Below are 17,740 nucleotides of genomic sequence, written 5' to 3' on the forward strand. Positions count from 1 at the left end.
CTGGCTCATTGTTTTCTGAGCACAGTGTAGTTTCCAGAGCCTCCAAGTCTTCAACTGGACTGAATATTGTGCAGGTGTCACCTGAGGCTTCACCTGAGCGTGTAGGGCGGCCTATTAACTTGTCACCGAGGTGGCTGGAAAGCCTGAGACATTGGAAAATGCGTCCAGATGCAGGACTGATGGGGATGAGGGCTCCGGTCCCTCAGACGAAGCTGCATAGAAGATCACGCTCTAGGTCCTTAGTGAGAGAGAAATCACGTTCACGGGAACGAATGAGGCAGCGATCGGCAACTCCACCGAGGCGGAGTAGGTCTCCTTCCTCATCTTCTACGTCTTCGAAGTCTTCTTTAAGATCTTCCTATAGAGACTATTCTCCCACAATCTCATCTACTCCCCCTTCCAGAGTGTCTCCAGTGGATGATTTGGGCACATTTAATGATGTGTTGTGTCGTGGGGCGAAAAGTTCAAGATCAAGATGGCAGTTCCTCAAATAGCAACGTCAGTCATCTTTGAAACCCTACATCACAAGACGACTGGTAGACCTCTTCTACCGTTAGTGCCCGGATTAATAGAACCAGCAATGAGAACTTTCTTAACTCCGGCCACGGTGGGTTCTGGTCCTTCTAGGATTGCTAAGAAGTACAGGGCTCCAGCAGAGGATCCTTTATTTTTGCGTTCTGACCCTCCTCCGGATTCACTTATTGTGGCGGCAGTCAGAAAAGCACATTCTGCGGCATCTACCTCTTCTGCTCCACCTGAAAAGGATAGTAAGAGTATGGATTCCTTGGGGAGAAGAATGTGCAACACCTCAGGTTCGGTCATGAGAGTGGCCAGTGCGTCAGCCTTATTGGGTCGCTATGATCGTCTGCTTTGGGACTCAGTGACTCGTTTTGCAGATAAACTCCCTAAGGAGGATCAGAAAGACTTCCTGGAAATAGTGGAAGAAGGAGGATTGGTGGCGAACCAGAGTATTAGTGCGGCTGCTGATGCGGCGGATCTGTCAGCTCATGGTTATGCACATGGTGTTTGTGCTAGACGTACGGCTTGGCTTCGCCTTACGGGACTTAAGCCAGAGGCGCAGAGAAAGATGGTGAATTTACCGTTCAATGGTTCGACTCTATTTGGCTCTCACGCTGACGACGAAATGTCTAAAATGAAAGTGGAGTTGGACACCCTGAAAGCTGTCGGTCTTGAAAAGAAAAAAGAATTTCGACGTCGGGGTAATTTTCGTCCCTTTGACAAAAGATCTTTTCAGCAGAGGGGCCAACAGTCGAATTGGTCCTCGCAAAATCAAGGCCAGAATCAGCAGAGGTCGCAATTTCAACAGCGACGACCTGGGCGAGGCAGAGGCAATGGAAACAGGCAGCAATCCTCTGCTACCAAGCAGCCTCAAAAGCAATGAACGGATGCTTCCTCCACAACCGTGTGCCACTCCGGTTGGAGGAAGTATTGTGTGGTATCTGGACGAGTGGAAGCAAATCACAAAGGACAGATGGGTGCTGAGTATTATTCAGAGCGGGTACCTTTTGAGATCCAAGAAGCCCCCTCCTTTCATTCGCCCCTTAAGGATGGTTCAGTGGAATATAAGGCGCTTGCAGCAGGAAGCGAACGTCCTTCTGAAGAAGAACGCAATAGAACCAGTACCATCTCAACAGAGAGGTCAAGGCCTGTACTCTCGATTTTTTCTCGTACAGAAAAAAGGTCCAGCTACGGAGTTCAGACCCATTCTGGATCTGAGAGTATTGAACAAATTCATTCGGAAGGAGAAATTTCGAATGCTGGCTCTTCATCAGATTTTCCCTCAATTACACCAAGGGGATTGGATGTGCTCCATCGATCTGAAAGATGCGTACTTTCATATTCCGGTATCCAGAAAGCATCGCAAGTTCCTCAGGTTCCAAGTAGGGGTTCATCATTACCAGTACTCAGTACTCCCTTTTGGCCTGAGATCAGCTCCCAGAACATTTTCAAAATGTATGGCGGTAGTGGCAGCTTGTCTTCGAAAGAGACGGATTTTCATATATCCGTACTTAGACGACTGGCTTCTGAAGAGTTCATCCCCATCGCTACTAGAAGAACATCTATCGATATGCCTCCAACTCATGTGCAAGTTGGGTCTGCAAGTCAACTACAAGAAGTCCATAATGAATCCCACCCAGAAAATCCACTACCTGGGTGCGCAGCTGGACACAGAAAACGAAAACGTGTGTCCTTCGGAGGAGAGATGGTCATCTATCAAGGCGAAGTGCGTGCTTCTCCTCCAGTATGCTCGTCCGACAGTTCGGCAAGTATCCTCTCTTCTGGGGTCCATGGCATCATGCATATTCATCGTGCCAAACGCACGTTTGCAGATGCGTCCTCTGCAGCAGTGTCTGGAAGATCAGTGGAAACAGAGTACGGGACGCTGGGAGGATCGAATTCATCTCCAACAGTCGGCAAGAGATTCCATTCGGTGGTGGATGAAGAAGGCACACTTGATGAAGGGAGTTCCTTTTCATCAGGACCCACCAACGCAGACTCTCATCACAGATGCCTCTCTCCTTGGTTGGGGGGCACATATGGGCCCTCTTCAGGTACAAGGGCTATGGTCAGACTTCGAGAAAGGATATCACATCAATCTACTCGATCTCAGAGCGGTCCATCTTGCTCTCAAGTCTCTGGCTCCATCTCTACAGACTCGGTCCCTTCTGGTACAAACAGACAATACCACAACAATGTATTATCTAAACAAGCAGGGGGGTACCAGATCCAGGACTCTGTCCATAGAAGCCCAGACCATCTGGCATTGGTTACTTGCAAGGGACCTGTCCATAACAGCAGTTCACCTTCCAGGAAGTCTCAACTCCGAGGCGGACGGCCTCAGCCGAGACTTTGTCGAAGCGCACGACTGGGTTCTCAACGGAGACGTCGCGCACAGCATTTTCCAGGCTTGGGGAACACCAGACATCGATCTGTTCGCAGACGCGGCAAACACAAAATGCCCCGTCTTCGCGTCCAGGTTTTCCCAGAAAGGGTCTCAAGGGAATGCCCTTTTGATAGACTGGTGTCAAAATTTGCTGTACGCCTTTCCACCGACACCGTTGATACCAGCAGTGATCAACCGGATGTACAAGACCAACTCCAGAATGATACTGATTTGCCCGGAGTGGCCACGCCAGTGGTGGTTCCCAGATCTCCTCCAGTTGTCCATCAGGCCACACAGGAGATTGCCTTGTCGCCCGGATCTTCTGTCCAAGCAGCAGGGGCGAGTGTTTCACCCGAATCTGCCCTCCCTGCGCTTGGCAGCATGGCTCCTGAAGTCATCCAGTACGGACATTTACAGCTGAATCCGGAGTGTATGAACATTCTTAAGGAGGCAAAGCGGCCTTCTACAAGACAATCCTACGGATTTAAGTGGAAACGCTTTTACCTCTGGTGTCAGAGTAAAGGTCTTGATCCTATTCATGGTCAAGAACAGGTGATCTTGCCTTATCATCTTTACCTTGCTGAGTCTGGTTTGCAGTTTAGTTCTATCAAGGTCCATCTTGCTGCAATAACGGCTTATAGAAAATCGCCTACACAGATATCGTTTTTTCGGATGCCTGTGGTGAAGGATTTTCTAGAAGGGTTAAGGAAGGTTTTCCCTCCAGTCAGGTCTCCTTCTCCACCTTGGGAGCTTAATGTGGTATTGACTAAGTTGATGGGTCCACCATTTGAGCCCATACATAAAGCTTCTTTGCAACACTTATCTTGGAAGGTAGCATTCCTGGTAGCCATCACTTCTGCTTGTAGAGTGAGCGAGATTCAGGCTCTGTGTTGCAAGGAACCATACACAGTTTTTCATGGAAACAGAGTGGTGCTTAGGACTCATCCTGCTTTTCTACCAAAGGTGGTGTCGGATTTTCATGTGAACCAATCCATAACATTGCCTACTTTCTTTCCAAACCCTTCGAGTCCGGCTGAGCGGACTTTGCATTCATTGGATCTAAAGAGGGTTTTGAAATTTTACTTAGATAAAACAAAGTCGTTGAGACACACGGACCGTTTGTTTGTGAACTATGGTCCTACGAATACTGGTTTGGCAGCATCCAAGAGATCCATTTCTAGATGGATAGTGTCATGTATCTTACTGGCTTATCAGCTAGCCGACAAGTCTTTATCAGGTAGACCTGGGGCTCATTCTACGAGAGGGAAAGCTGCTACCACAGCTCTCCTTAGGAATGTGGCTATGTCAGAGATATGTAAAGCAGCTACTTGGCGTTCAGTGCATACGTTTACACGTCATTACTGCTTGGATTCTGATGCGCAGACTGATGCACAAGTGGGACAAGCATCACTCAGAAATTTGTTTGCTGTTTCTAGTTAAACACTGTGTTGTTAAAAGTGCATCTATGCATTTATCTGTTCGCCCGCTTCTAGTGGGTATGAGCTTGCAACTCTATTCAGTGCTTATGACTATTAATGAGTATCCCCTGGAAGAGAAGGATTAGTTACTTACCTGTAATCCTAGTTCTCTTCCAGGGGTATACTCATTAAAGTCATAAGCACCCTCCCGCCTCCCCGGGCGAGCAGTAGCATTGAAGTTTTTTCAATATGTATTATGAAGTTTTTAAGTGCAGATTCCTGCTAAAAGTTTACTGTACCGTACAAAAGAACTGACCTAACTGTCACCTGTGGTGCATGATGGGAACAGAGTTCTCCTAGAGGCCTTAAAGGCAAAGTGTGCAGATTCTCTGGGGCCTTAAAGGCAGGGTGCCAGTCTGATTTTCTGTACACAGACAATTTTTCATATGCAGCCTTTTAGGCTAATAACTGTTTACAACAGGTTCTTTGATGAAAATAAAAGGTTTTCATGGTTATGAAATGCATTTTGGGCTCATGCCTGTTTATTGCATTTATATTTAGCATATTTTCATGCTTCAGAACGTGTGTAAGGTTGGCTTTATTAGCCTATGTGTATATGTTAGGCTGCATATTATGGTTGTTATACATGTATATGTGTATAATTATTTTAGTACAATGTACTTTTTGATATATTTACACATATATATGTATATTGTTATGTGTTCCGGGTTCCCGCTCATGGGCGGAGATAATTCAGTGCTTATGACTTTAATGAGTATACCCCTGGAAGAGAACTAGGATTACAGGTAAGTAACTAATCCATCTTATACATTCCTCAGGTAAGCGCCTGGTATATAACTAAGGTATTTACCAAAGCAAAAACAGTACTCTCCTGATGGTCTCTATCAAAAATGTAACTTTACCAAATATTCAAGTCAGGAGAACACAAACAATTTTAAGCAACCAGAGCCTAGAATTGGGATCCCTTACCTGTCTGTCGGTACCTCCTTGCAGTCCGCAAGCAGTGTGGGAGGTACTGAGGCCAGGGAAGTGTCTGTCTTTATACTGGCTCTAATTGGCTCAACGAGCCATCATTAGTACTTGGGCCAATGAAATGCCGCGATGTTATGTGGCCCGGGCATGCTTGTAATCAACATAGTAGACGGCTGATTATGGTCCATGTAGTAGCGTCTATCTTAGATGCTATTCAAAATGGCAGTTAAACGCGTATATATCGATTGCGATCTGTTGTTTACTTCCTTCGAACAGCAGCGTCTGCCTGCTATTCAAATGGCAGATCAACGCGTATGTGCCGATCGCGATCTGTTACTTCAAATGGCAGCGTCTGCCTGAGACACTAATCTCAGAGCAATGCGCCTTGGTGTTCTAGATTAAATCAGAGTGCGCATGCGCGCACAGCTCCACGAAAAAAGAGGCAGTGTCAGCACAAGTAGTATAGACGCTACCACAACGTCTTGTGAAGCATGCATTTTTTTATTGAAATAAAAGAAAATTCCTTTATAAATTTACCGGTATACTAACGGCTCAAGACATTGGCCAAACTTTCAGTTTCTGCTAAATCAGTTGTTCTTTTACAAAAATGTGTTTAACGGCTGAGTACACACTAAAAGGTCCTACCCATAAATCAATAGACCACGGAATTGCTAATCTGGTGGCTCGTTAAAGCACGATTATGCTCCAAATGGAACTTTCAAGAACCACAAATCGTTCGAATTTATTGATTATAGGTTATGGCACTGTCTAACAATAATGTGACTTATCAAAGGTTTTGTGTAAAGCAATTAGCTCTAGATCAAGTCTTGTACCTGTGTAGTGACTTCCAAAATATCTTCCTAGCCCAAGACAGTTATGTTTATTGTATTAGAGGTTTGGAGCAAGAGTGATGACTTAAAGAGAAACAGAAACACAGTCAACCTTAACCCCACTGGTGGTCTCGGGTGGTGCTCATTTAAGTGTGGCAACTATTTTTTATAATTTTATAGGTAGTTAACCTCATGTTACGAATGGGTGCATTATCATCCAATTGTACGGCATCTCAGTTGTTTCATATAAAACTATTAGCTAGAACCCAATTGTGGTACAACAGTACAGTAACATTAGGACTCCTTATATGGCCAAGGCAAGATGTGCTTATCATCATTAGAATGAAAAGAAGCAACTGCTTGGGGACCACAGCTCACCATTAATGAACTGCGGTGGTGTTAAATAAAGCTGGTGTTTTATACTGTAAAAATAATAATACAGGAATGCATCAAGATTCACTTCTAGTGCTGTTATCAATTCAGTGGTATGTGGGCAATGGATGCAGCCTGGATGGAGTGCACTAGTGCTATTATATTAATCATGCCCAGGTTTAGTGAACTCACTTTTAGTCTGTCAGTCGACTCGATACAGGTTGTTGGACAAGAGAGGGTATTATTCGAGACCCACGGAATGTTGTCGTTCAAACCTTCTGTATCGGATTTAAGCTTAAAGATCCACTTTTGCTCCTTAATAAACAAGAAACTGGTGATATCAGTCACATGTTGGGGGATCCATGGACGTTCAAGGACCAACCCTCTCATGTCATCCGCTTTGTGTTTCAAAGATAGAAAATGATTTGTTAGGCCTGTTGATTGCTTGTTGCAGCGTATTGTGCTCTTGTGCTCACTAATGCGCAACTTTATTTTGCGAGTAGTGTGGCCGATATACTTGAGTTAGCAAGGACATGTGATCATGTAGATCACACGATCAGAGTTACAATTGGTGTGGGTTTTAAGAATCCATGGCCGGCCTGTACCAATGTCCACGGATTCTGTCTTGGTAGTCTGTGGGCATACACTGCATGAGCCGCATGGATAGTGGCCACGTACAGGCGGAAGATCCCAGAGTGTATTTTTCTTTAGAGCATTTAGAGGTTTATTTGTCTTACATTTTAGACTGACTATCTCCCTGTAGTTGTTCAGGAGGCCTTGTGTTTCTTATCTTTGAGGAATATTCCTGTTATGCAAGCCACCGATGTTTTCAGCAGTTCTTTATCTGTACTTGTGGGTAATAATTGAATCACTCCCAGACAGTAGCTCTGTAGTCTGGGGCAAGATCATATCATATGTAAAAGATCAGTATCTATCAGTTTGCATTGCGAGCAGCAATCATCCACCCTATTAAAGAACCTGTTGATTTTATCTGGGGATAGGTAGGCCTTATGGATTATATAGAATTGAATCATCCTGCGTTTCTAGGAATCTGCCTAGGGCTTTTCAGCAACACACCCCATTCCCTGGATGTGTATGGTCATTCAAGGTCTGCCTCCCATTTGGTACTCAAATGTGTTAAATCAATAAAAGTGTATTCTCAAATGGACTCCGCAAACCATTTTATGAGGTGTCGCCTCGTACCCAATACGTGAATATACTGCATCAGAAGGTGCGTCGGGGACTCCTGCAAGATGTCACCCCAGTGGTGCCTCAATGTAGCTATCCAGGAAGTATGTTTTAGGAACTGCCCCAGTGGGATGCCCTCCTCGTCCATCAGAGAGCGGAACGGCTGCAAATCCTCCACCGCATACAAGTCACCCAGTGTGTGTACATCAGCGTCCGGCCAGATTGTAAGTTCTGTTGTTCTGACTCAGCCTTTTTCTTTCGGCGTTCCTAGAATTGGTATCATGGGTGCGTATGGTATGACATTCATAGTAAGGTATAAGGCTCTACTGAAGCATTTCTGTGCTATCTGTACCAGGAGAGGGAGAGGCGCATTTGGCCTAGTACATGGATAGAAAATTAAAAGAACCCTATCTAGCGCATACAGCGGTCCTCCTTCCACCGTATCCTCAAGGTGAAGCTCCCCCTGCCACTTCGCCACCCACTGTATTTGAGACTCCAAATAATAATGTTCCAAATTGGATAAGGGTAATCCACCCTGTGTCGGAGGCAGGTACAATTTAATAAGCGCAACCCTGCAGCGAGTGTTGCTCCATATGAGGTCCCTCATAATCCCTTCCAAAGGACGGAAAAATGATGCTGGTAGATATAGTGGAAGATTCGCAAAATAATATAATAATTGGGGCAGCACCACCATTTTAATGATTGCCACCTTACCTGCGACAGAAAGGTTAAGAGTTTTCCAGAAGTTTACCTGGAGTCTCAATGCTGCAATTGCTCTAGATAGGTTGCCTTCTATAAGATCTCGGTCTGTGTGGTAAACTCGGACCCCTATATATCAAAACACCGCCGGTTGCCAGGCTACTATAGCACTGTCCACCATCAATTGAGGTGCATCTACACCAGGAGTGAAGGGAAACAAACAGGATATCCCCAATTCACTCTCAGCCCCAGCACCTTAGCAAACAGTTGTAGTGTGTTTGGTATGATTGAAGGTATCGCCTGGGGCCCTAAGAAAAAGCCAAATATCATCCACATTTAGTGAAAGCAGACACGCTTGTCTAGTTCCACTGCCCATCAATGTGGGCTTGGAGATTAAGGTTCCTAACCGAACTCATATGGTGGGAGTATCATATAATAGCTTAACTAAATTTAGGAGGTAGGGCCCAAACCCAAAGCGTTGCATATACTGCCATTACACCGTATCGAAGGCCTTTTCAAAGTCCAAGACCAAGCAGCCCGCTGCTGGCCAGGCCGCTGCAGCCCCGCGCATCACCCGAAAGAACCTGCGAATATTCAGTTAGGTGTTTCGGGCCGGGACAAAGCCATTCTGATCCTGATGAACCAGTTGTGGGTTGACCAGGGCTAATCAATCCGCCAGAACTCCTGCCAGTATCTTGTAATCACCATTTAGCAGCGCCAGGGGTGGGTAGACACTTGTGTCGTGGGATCCCTATCTGGCTTAGGAAGAGTGACCAGAGTGGCCTCTGGGCAGGAAGGGCAGCCCTCTCCAATGCTTCTGTGTAAACTCCCAATAGTTGTGGACCTAACAGATCAGCATAATTCTTATAAAACTCATGGGGAAGACCATCTGGTCCTGGGGCCTTGCCAGTAGGCAGCGCATGCATCGTGTCTTTTACTTCCTTCAGCTAAATATATGCATCTAGTTCCCTGGGCTGCTCTGGTGTGAGTTTAGAGAAGGTGAGACCATCCACAAAGGAATGGATGTTCATGTCAAAGGCACTCAAGGCAGATCTATACTAGTGTGGGAAGTGAAAAGTCATTTCCCAGTGGATCTCATGCTGCATATATTTAAGCCCACCGTCCTGAGACCAGAGTGCAGTGATGAGGCTTGTGGCCTGGTCCCGCTTGATCAACCAGGCTAATAAGGCCCCAGATCGATCCATGTTAGCGTGAGCCATCCCAGAGTGCGCCGCATAGTTTAAACATCTGACGCGCTAGGAGTTCGATATGTTTTTTACGCGCTTCTAATAGCGGAGCCACTTCCGGAGCAATCCCCACTGCTCCTGATTCTAAACTTAATAAGTCGCTTTTCACTGCGAGCAACTCTAACTCCACTTGTTTATTCATACCGCAGCCCAGCCCCAAACATATCCCCTGTATTGTAACTTTCATAGCAGCCCACTCCATCATACTAGAGCAGGCTGTCCCCATATTGTGTGCGAAGTACTCGTTGAGGGCTTCCCCTATCGTGGCTCTAAACAGCGGGCCTCTAGTGTTGACGGCTGCAGCTGCCACGTAGGGATGATAGAAGGCCCAGTTTCCCATGCCAGTGAAACATAGTGTGGGTTATGGTCAGAATGTGTACAACCCCGATAATTCGAGCCCGTGACATATGGAAGTAGGGAAGGAGAGCTGAGGAATCTGTCTAACCGCAAATGTAGATTATGGGGCACTGAGTAAAAGGAATACACCCGCACACCGGGGTTCCGATGTCTCCCGACATCAAACATATTCCACCCATGAGTCCAATCACTTAACCCCTTCCATTCTCGTGACGGAACCATTCCGTCATGAGTCACGGTGGGGCTGTGCTGATGACGAAATGGTTCCGTCACGACCACGCCCGCGATTGGAATTTCCAGCACAGGGCTGGAATTCCTGCCGCACACAAGCGGTTAATAAAGCAGAGTTGGCTGTGGCCGCTGTGTTTTTAAGGGGATAAATGATCTATCTAATCCAATATCCATGACGCTGTTGAAATCCCCTCCAATGAACCACGGAATGTCGCACCATTTAGCAAGGGTTTGGGAGAGTGATCTGAGAAATTGGATTAGGCCCGTGTTGGGGGCGTATACATTACCAAGCACTATATAACGTCCTTCTAGTCTGCCGTTCAAGAACACATATCTACTGTCTCTATCAAGCAATACCTTCTACACTGTAAAGGGTGTTCCCGGGGAACCATTATCAGGGCCCCTTTTGCAAATGGTGAGTAATCAGTGGCATACACCTTACCCCTCTATTTCCTTTGTAGCATGGCCGCTTCAACACTGTCTAAATGCGTTTCTTGCAATATGGCAATGCGCACATTATGTCTTGTAAGATATGAGTAGACCTCATATCTGCGAGATGGTGTACAGAGACCCCTCACATGCCATGTAACTATTGTGTAATCATTCATGGCACTGCATCATATAACAATAACATGTGACACATCCCTTGCATGCAATCAATTGTGTTGATTGTCAAAAAGCTATGGTGTTGCCCACTCCCCCCAAGGAAAGCTTTGAGTTTGTAAGGGAAAAGAGGAACGCCAACATGGTGATAGATAAACCTTATCAGAGCGTACCCCCATAAACAAGACGTATTACACAACCCTTGACGGGATGCAAAACTATCCGTGAAACCAACTGATACCCTGTAGTAGGGATGAACGTAGTGGGTGGAAGGTCAAGCAGGACGCTCCAGTGCTTGATCCCTATACTTCACCCATCTGAACGTGAGAGACTACAACCAACTGAGGTAACTTGTAATAGCCATTCATTGAATAATGTGTCATGACAGTTGCGCACACCCCCATACCAACCTATGGATACAAAAGCAGCAGTACCACGTGCCACAGGACTGGAAGTCTGTCAATAGCTTGCAGTATAAGCGCCTGAGCCCCAGTCATTATACGATACCATCAGATGTCTGTGGCGTGACATCAGGCATTCACAATGACACCACATCTGATAGTCCAGCTGCTGACGAGCCCTCATCCTCTGAAGAGTGAGGTGGAGTTCCCTCCCCACTGATCACCCCTCTAGACTCCGCCAGCCACTACACCTCTCAAACCGCTGCCTGCTTCTCCTGCCAGATTTGATCCTGACCAGGCACCACTGAAAGGACAGGGTTCTGTCTCTCGGATCTTCATCGACAAGACCTCATACAGCGTGCTTCCCTACTCCAGGTGTCCATCGTGCCAGTTGATCTGGGGCCTGAGAACTGGCTCGAGGTGTGCCCTCTCTATGGTGAGAAAAGGGAAAAAGGAGGGAAGAGTATCCATGCGCCAAAGTTCCAGAATGGCCACCGCGTCCTAACCCTCCGCCCCTTCAGGCAGTCCAATCAGGAGTACATTATTTCGTCTAGAATTACCCTCTGCATCCTCCACTTTATCCTCAAGATATCGGATACGTGCTTTATGTGCATTCTGCTGCTTTCCTAAGAAATCAGCTGCCGGTTTTAACTCTAAGACATCCTGCTCCACTGTAGTGACTCGGTTCCCTAATTTCGAATGATCTGCATGTAGCAACGTAAGGTCCAGTGCAACCTTGTCTATTTTAGATTACATAGATTCCCTGGGACGTCCTATGGCATGCAAGATGGCATCCAAACGGTCGTTTAGGAGATCCTGTTGTGCGGATGACTGCGCTGAGTCCATGTCTGCCGAGCCAGCAACTTGGGAGGAGGTTCTCGACCCGGCACCTTTATTGCGACCCATAGGACCGGCCGATGTCCCCAGTATGTATCAGAGATGCGATATTCCAGAAAAGCAAGGAAGGAAAGTTGGGGAGTCCTCTCTGCTCACAATGCAGCACTTAGTGGTGGTGACAGCAGAAGAAGCCCACACAATCTACCAGGTTCTGAGCCTTTCGCGACCTTGATCCTCGCTCGGGTGAGTCTGCCGGCTCTGCCCAGGCCTCGCACATTCAGTCGGAAGCCGATTCCTGGCTCCAGGCCTTCAGATTATCGCCATTCTCCTGGTATCTTGCTGCAGATCACTGTATGGGGGCTCGCACAGTGATTCTCCTCGGCTTCGTACTGTGATGTCTCGTCTGAGGTGGATATATTCAACAGATAAAGGGGATCAGTGGCGGAGCGAGTTCAGATCACGTCCGCCATGTTGCTCCTGCAGGCCACGCCCCCCTCCACATTTACTTACCCTGATGATATGGTGGTAGTCAATAGTGTGGATATGATATTGTTGCAGGTTGATATTTTGACAAGGATATTCCTCAAGTTTTGTGTTAGGCATAGAGCAAATCCCGGTTAAAGATATCTCTGGCCCTTTCCACCTATTGTATTTCTTCCTATTTTACTAATCGATTTATTGAAAATGTTATAGTATTTTAAACTGCTTTTTAATACTGTTTTATTGTGTACTGTGACGATTTGTATATCTATTGTCTTTTCAGCATTTTTATATGAACTTTTTTGGTTTTCTATGAAATTTGGAAACCGAATAAAGAAATTTTGATTTGATTTGATTTGACAAGGATATTGTCACATCTTCGCTCCACCAATGAAGTGTCATGCACTTTCTGGATAAGGCAGAATTCCCATACTTTGAACAGGGTATTCAATTAGCCCACTTCAGCTTATTGGCTTTGTCACCAGTGTCAATCACAGCAATTTTATGTTTAGAATGACAAGCATTTTAAGTGATGGCATTTTAATGCTGTGCCTGATTTGGCAGTTCAGGCTGGACTGTTTCTGTTGGAGCATGGTCAAAACTGATTTGCATACGTCTGGGTCCAAACTGAGGTAGCATGGTGTGCAAAATAATGATGGGCTGGAATGCAGCCCGACTAATTACCAGTAGCTGAGATTAATTCAGGCATTCCATCCATCACTTATTTTGTATACGTTGATTTTGCACAGATGGTCACCCAGGGGCAAAGAAGTCCACGTTGGGAAACAAATTCTCATAATTAAGCCCAAAGCAGGAGAACTTGCAGGATCAGTTCCAATGCCACAGCAAGAAACTTATCACATTACTCATACTGCTAAATCCACAATGGATATTTCTTCATTCTTGACTTCCATTCTAAATTGGCCTCTGACTTCAAACCATGTTTGAATGAGCGCATAATCAACCTTCTTTTTCAGTGCAAACGCAAAATCGCTGTAAACGTGATGCCCAGGAAGGAGAAGCAGCTGAATAATTTCCGCTGCTTACAGTACAGAAATTTTTGGGAAGTGTACATACTGTGTTAATCGACTCCAAAATGGGTGTCAATCTTACTTTATTGGTGCAGCCATCTTGTGATACTAGAACATTACATGGAAGAGTGAGTGGAGGGCAGTGGCATGCAGAAGTAGCCAGAAGAGTAAGCACACTCTTGTACACAATTTCCGCTCTGAGGGCAGCCTTCTGCACCTCTCCTTGAGCAGTCCCTGGAGTGGTTTGCCAGAATGCTCAAACCTGCCTCCACTTACCTGCCTTGAGTTGCCTCAAGTCAAAGCAACCTCAGTCCAAGCAGCATGAATAGAACCAGGAACAAGAGGTTCTCAGAAGCAAGACCGCAACCCCACAAGAGAGTAAGAAAGATCAAAGCATTGGTGGTCAGTATCATGGAAGGCGCAGTTAATCTGTATACCATTGAGAGCTTTGTTTTCTTCCCCAGTCTTCTCATGTTGTCCTCTTATGTTGCACTAAAGATTGTTGTTTCATATTTTATGCTCATCTGTTATTGATATTTTCTTTTATCCCTAAGTCAACATTAGTTAACTTGCTCAGCAATGTGTGCCCCGAACCTCTTGCTACTTGTTTTACTGTTTAGTAACAAGGGGGCATATTACCAAGGGCCATTATCGCCGCTTTAGCGGGACTTTTTCCAGCTAATGCGGCGATAATTTTATCGCCCTATTACCAAGCTGTCGCTAACACCAGTTAGCGACAGCTTGTAGGCGATAGCGGGCATTTAGGGGCCCACTTTGCATGTCAGCGATAATTATCGCTAATGACATGCAAAGTGGGCGTGCCAAGATGTTAGCGACTGAAAACAGTCGCTAACATCGCTATCTCCTATTACCTACAAAGGCGTAGTTTTGGAAATATTCGCGCTAAGCGCGAATATCTCCAAAAGCTAACACCTGCCCAGAGCAGTTCTTAGCCATGTTATCCAATCGGAGGTGGATAACATGGCTAAGAGCATTGTCACGATAATGTGTGAATATCGCTGTATTTCCAGCGATATTCACGCGTTTCGAATGATTTTTATCGTTTCTGAGATAAACCTTGATGATAGCAAGGTATCTCAGCGATAAAAATCGTCGTAGCGCAGCGATAAAATTATTCCCTCTAACCCTGCTTAGCGATAAATATCGCTATTGCTAGGTAATATGCCCCAAGGATTTTAATGAGGTTGAGAGGCTAAAGCAGTGTTTTTTCCATGATAGCCACTTCGCAGTTCGCACCTGATCTGCCGCAGTAATTCCAAAATAAGATTGAAGGAATTTATGGTTCGTAAATTGTACTCAAAATTGGTTTATTCGCATCTATAGAATACTTACAGCTCCACTACCCTATTTGTCTCATACCTTTGTTTCAGTATTTTCCAATATCAACTGTACCTTGACATGTCTTGTCCCATTTTATTGTCCACTTTCCTATAGCTGAAATTCTCAAACGCACCTCACTCAATTTACTTTTTCTTTTCCATCTGAGACACTACTGTGTCTGCCATTTTTCACACGTTTTGTGCTTCTGTAAGTCTTTGCATCCAGCTCCTTATCTTTTGCAATTGTGGATAAAGAGCTGCTGAGGAAAAGCCGAGCCTACTGACTTTGCCAATGTTTGCTATTCATGGGCCTTATTTATGAAGGCCTTGCGCCGCCGGTGCGCCACTTTTAAAATGGGAAAAAGTGACGCACCGGCGGCGCAAGGCCTTCATAAATAAGGCCCCATGTGCGCTTGCATCGTCCAGATCAGCCTTCCAACACACTGACTGTGATCCTCCTGTCTATACATCAAACGTTCAGCATTCCTCTTCTAATGTAGTGGAAGTCACTCTGGTCTTTATAGCATATGCGTCTATTTTATTCTCACTTTTTGAAGTCTACTTCACCACGTCAGGGTACATTTTTTTCAGAAATAACTCCAAAAACATGCAGTACTTTATTGCTTTAAAAGGGGGCACCCTACCAAATATTCCTATAAACGGAAAAAATGTTTGAGTGTGAATGTATTCAATTTTCAGATTAATTACTGCATTGGGTTTATTACTTGTTTGGCATCTATTACCTTTTCCATGTATAAAAAATAAAAGTACACATCTGACCCATGCAGGGAACACAAATCACCTGAAGGTACATCTATGCAATTATTTGTTTGGTAAATCCTTTTATTGATGTGTGTGCATGGAAAGGTGAATGTCATCAGTCATGTGTAAGGTTTAATGTTTACCTTACCTGGTTTGATGATAGTATTGAGCAGTCTCGTACAGCTATTTGTGAACAGTTTTAATTAATATCGCCCCTGATATACAAAGCTGTTTCTATGCCCAGCCACGCCTGCATCGTAATGCTTTTTCTGTGAGCAGCTTTGCTTTATCTACGAATTTCCACAACAGGCCCTAATGCAGTTAATGGAGATAGACCTTCTTGATGCTGTGATTGGGTCTTAAATGGCAGCCATATCCTAGCTATTTTGGTAGCTACCAATTGCCAATTTTCGGGAGAGGTACACAATTTGTCAGGGCAAAAAGGTGTGGTGACTCATAAAAATGTTCTCCGTTAGAGTACGTTTATACCTGGATTATGATACATCTCCTCACAGAAGAAGTGTTATTCTCGCCTAGGGCAGGAATAAAAGACAGCCATTGATAGAAAATGCTTTGTGAATTGTGCCCTGTGAGCCGTCATTTAAACTGCAAAATTACGCTGATCCAGATAACCTCATATCGTTTCATTTTCAGAAAAACCCAGAGGAAGACAACTCGGGCAGAACATTAGACTGGGAGCCAGGCCATCTGCTGTTAACAATTTACACCATTCGCAGCATGGAGCAGCTTCTGCCTTTTTTCAACGTGCTCAGCCAGGTCTTCAACAGCAAAGTCACAAGCAAATGCATTGGACTCTCAGGGAGCCCCGTCTTCTACCCGAACTCTTTCCCCAATAAGGACATTAAACCTGAGAGTCAAAAACTGCTCGCGAGCAAAGCCAGGCAAAAAATAGAGGAAATGGTCGAGAAGGATTTTCTTGAAGGTGTCGTAAAAACCTGAGAAGCGTATGGACATGGATCAGATGGGATCTACATGATGTACGTTTCCAAGTTGTATAGGATTTTTTTTACTTTGTATGTAAAAAGCATCCTTTAGTTGTACTGTATTTAATTTAAATATTTTATTTGTAAATAAACGCTGAAAATTACGATTCTTTCCTGAAACAAGATGAACTATTTGCGCAATCATATTGATTATGACGCCTAACATGTACAAAAGTTATTTCTTTGAGTCTCTTCAACAGACATGCAACATACAGTTTGCATACTTTTAATTTTGTTCTGTTTTTTCAACCCACTCCAATGAAACTCTGCAGCATACAGTTTTTTAATCTGTGTGTATGTATTTACTATTAACAATTGTAAAATAGCTTATTCTAGCACATTTTTGATACTGAATCAAGTATTTAAGCTGTTGCTGTTAGGCAATACCTGTAGTTCAACACATCAGCACTGCCGTTAAAGAAAGTACTCTGACTCGAAAGTCATGGAGCTCTGTTTACATTCATGATTAACACCATGGAAATAAGATTATAGCCAGAATAATTTTAAGATAACATGCTCAACTGGGATTCGAAAAACGTGAAATGATCGACGTTTCATAAGAATTGCAAGTATTTTTTAGGGAATCTAGGTAACTACCCTTCTAAATGCACAGCTGTGATCATGAGAATAAAGTTAACTGAATATGTTTTCTTTTTGTGATACAAATTAAAAGTTTTAAATTGTATATTAAAATGCTTATGGCTCTGTTGCATAGTTTCACAAGTATATATGTCTGTGTATGTTGTCAGTTGTTTTCTGCTCCTTGGTTCAGATTAGTAACCTTCTGCTGCACGCCGCCTGCGTTCTCACATTTATACACATGCCGCTGTTTAATACCATGGACCTGATTTTAAGTAGGTTGTTGTAGTGCAGAGTGCTAAATGCACAGGGGCAGATTGACAATAACTGGCGCATCCCTGCATATCAGCAGGGATGCGCCAGTTATTGTGCATCACGGCTCCGCCACCATGGATGTGCCGCATTTACAATGCGGCGCACCATGGGGAAAAATTGACAGATGCGTGACACATCTGCTGCCGTA

The 17,740-nt window shown here is 44.7% G+C and overlaps 1 protein-coding gene across 2 annotated transcripts in view; it reads left to right on the forward strand.

Moving 5' to 3' along the window:
- DOP1A (DOP1 leucine zipper like protein A) overlaps positions 1-17,391 on the forward strand; it is a 1,012,538-nt gene extending 995,147 nt beyond the window's left edge. For both annotated transcript variants that reach the window (XM_078648131.1, XM_078648132.1), the window contains one exon: positions 16,349-17,391. In XM_078648131.1, coding sequence (XP_078504257.1) covers positions 16,349-16,654 — 306 coding nt within the window. In that variant the 3' untranslated portion in view covers positions 16,655-17,391. The remainder of the gene's footprint in view (positions 1-16,348) is intronic.
- The last annotated feature ends 349 nt before the right edge of the window (positions 17,392-17,740 follow it).

The sequence above is a fragment of the Lissotriton helveticus genome, chromosome 6 (genome assembly GCF_964261635.1).
Source record: "Lissotriton helveticus chromosome 6, aLisHel1.1, whole genome shotgun sequence".
NCBI lineage: Eukaryota > Metazoa > Chordata > Amphibia > Caudata > Salamandridae > Lissotriton > Lissotriton helveticus.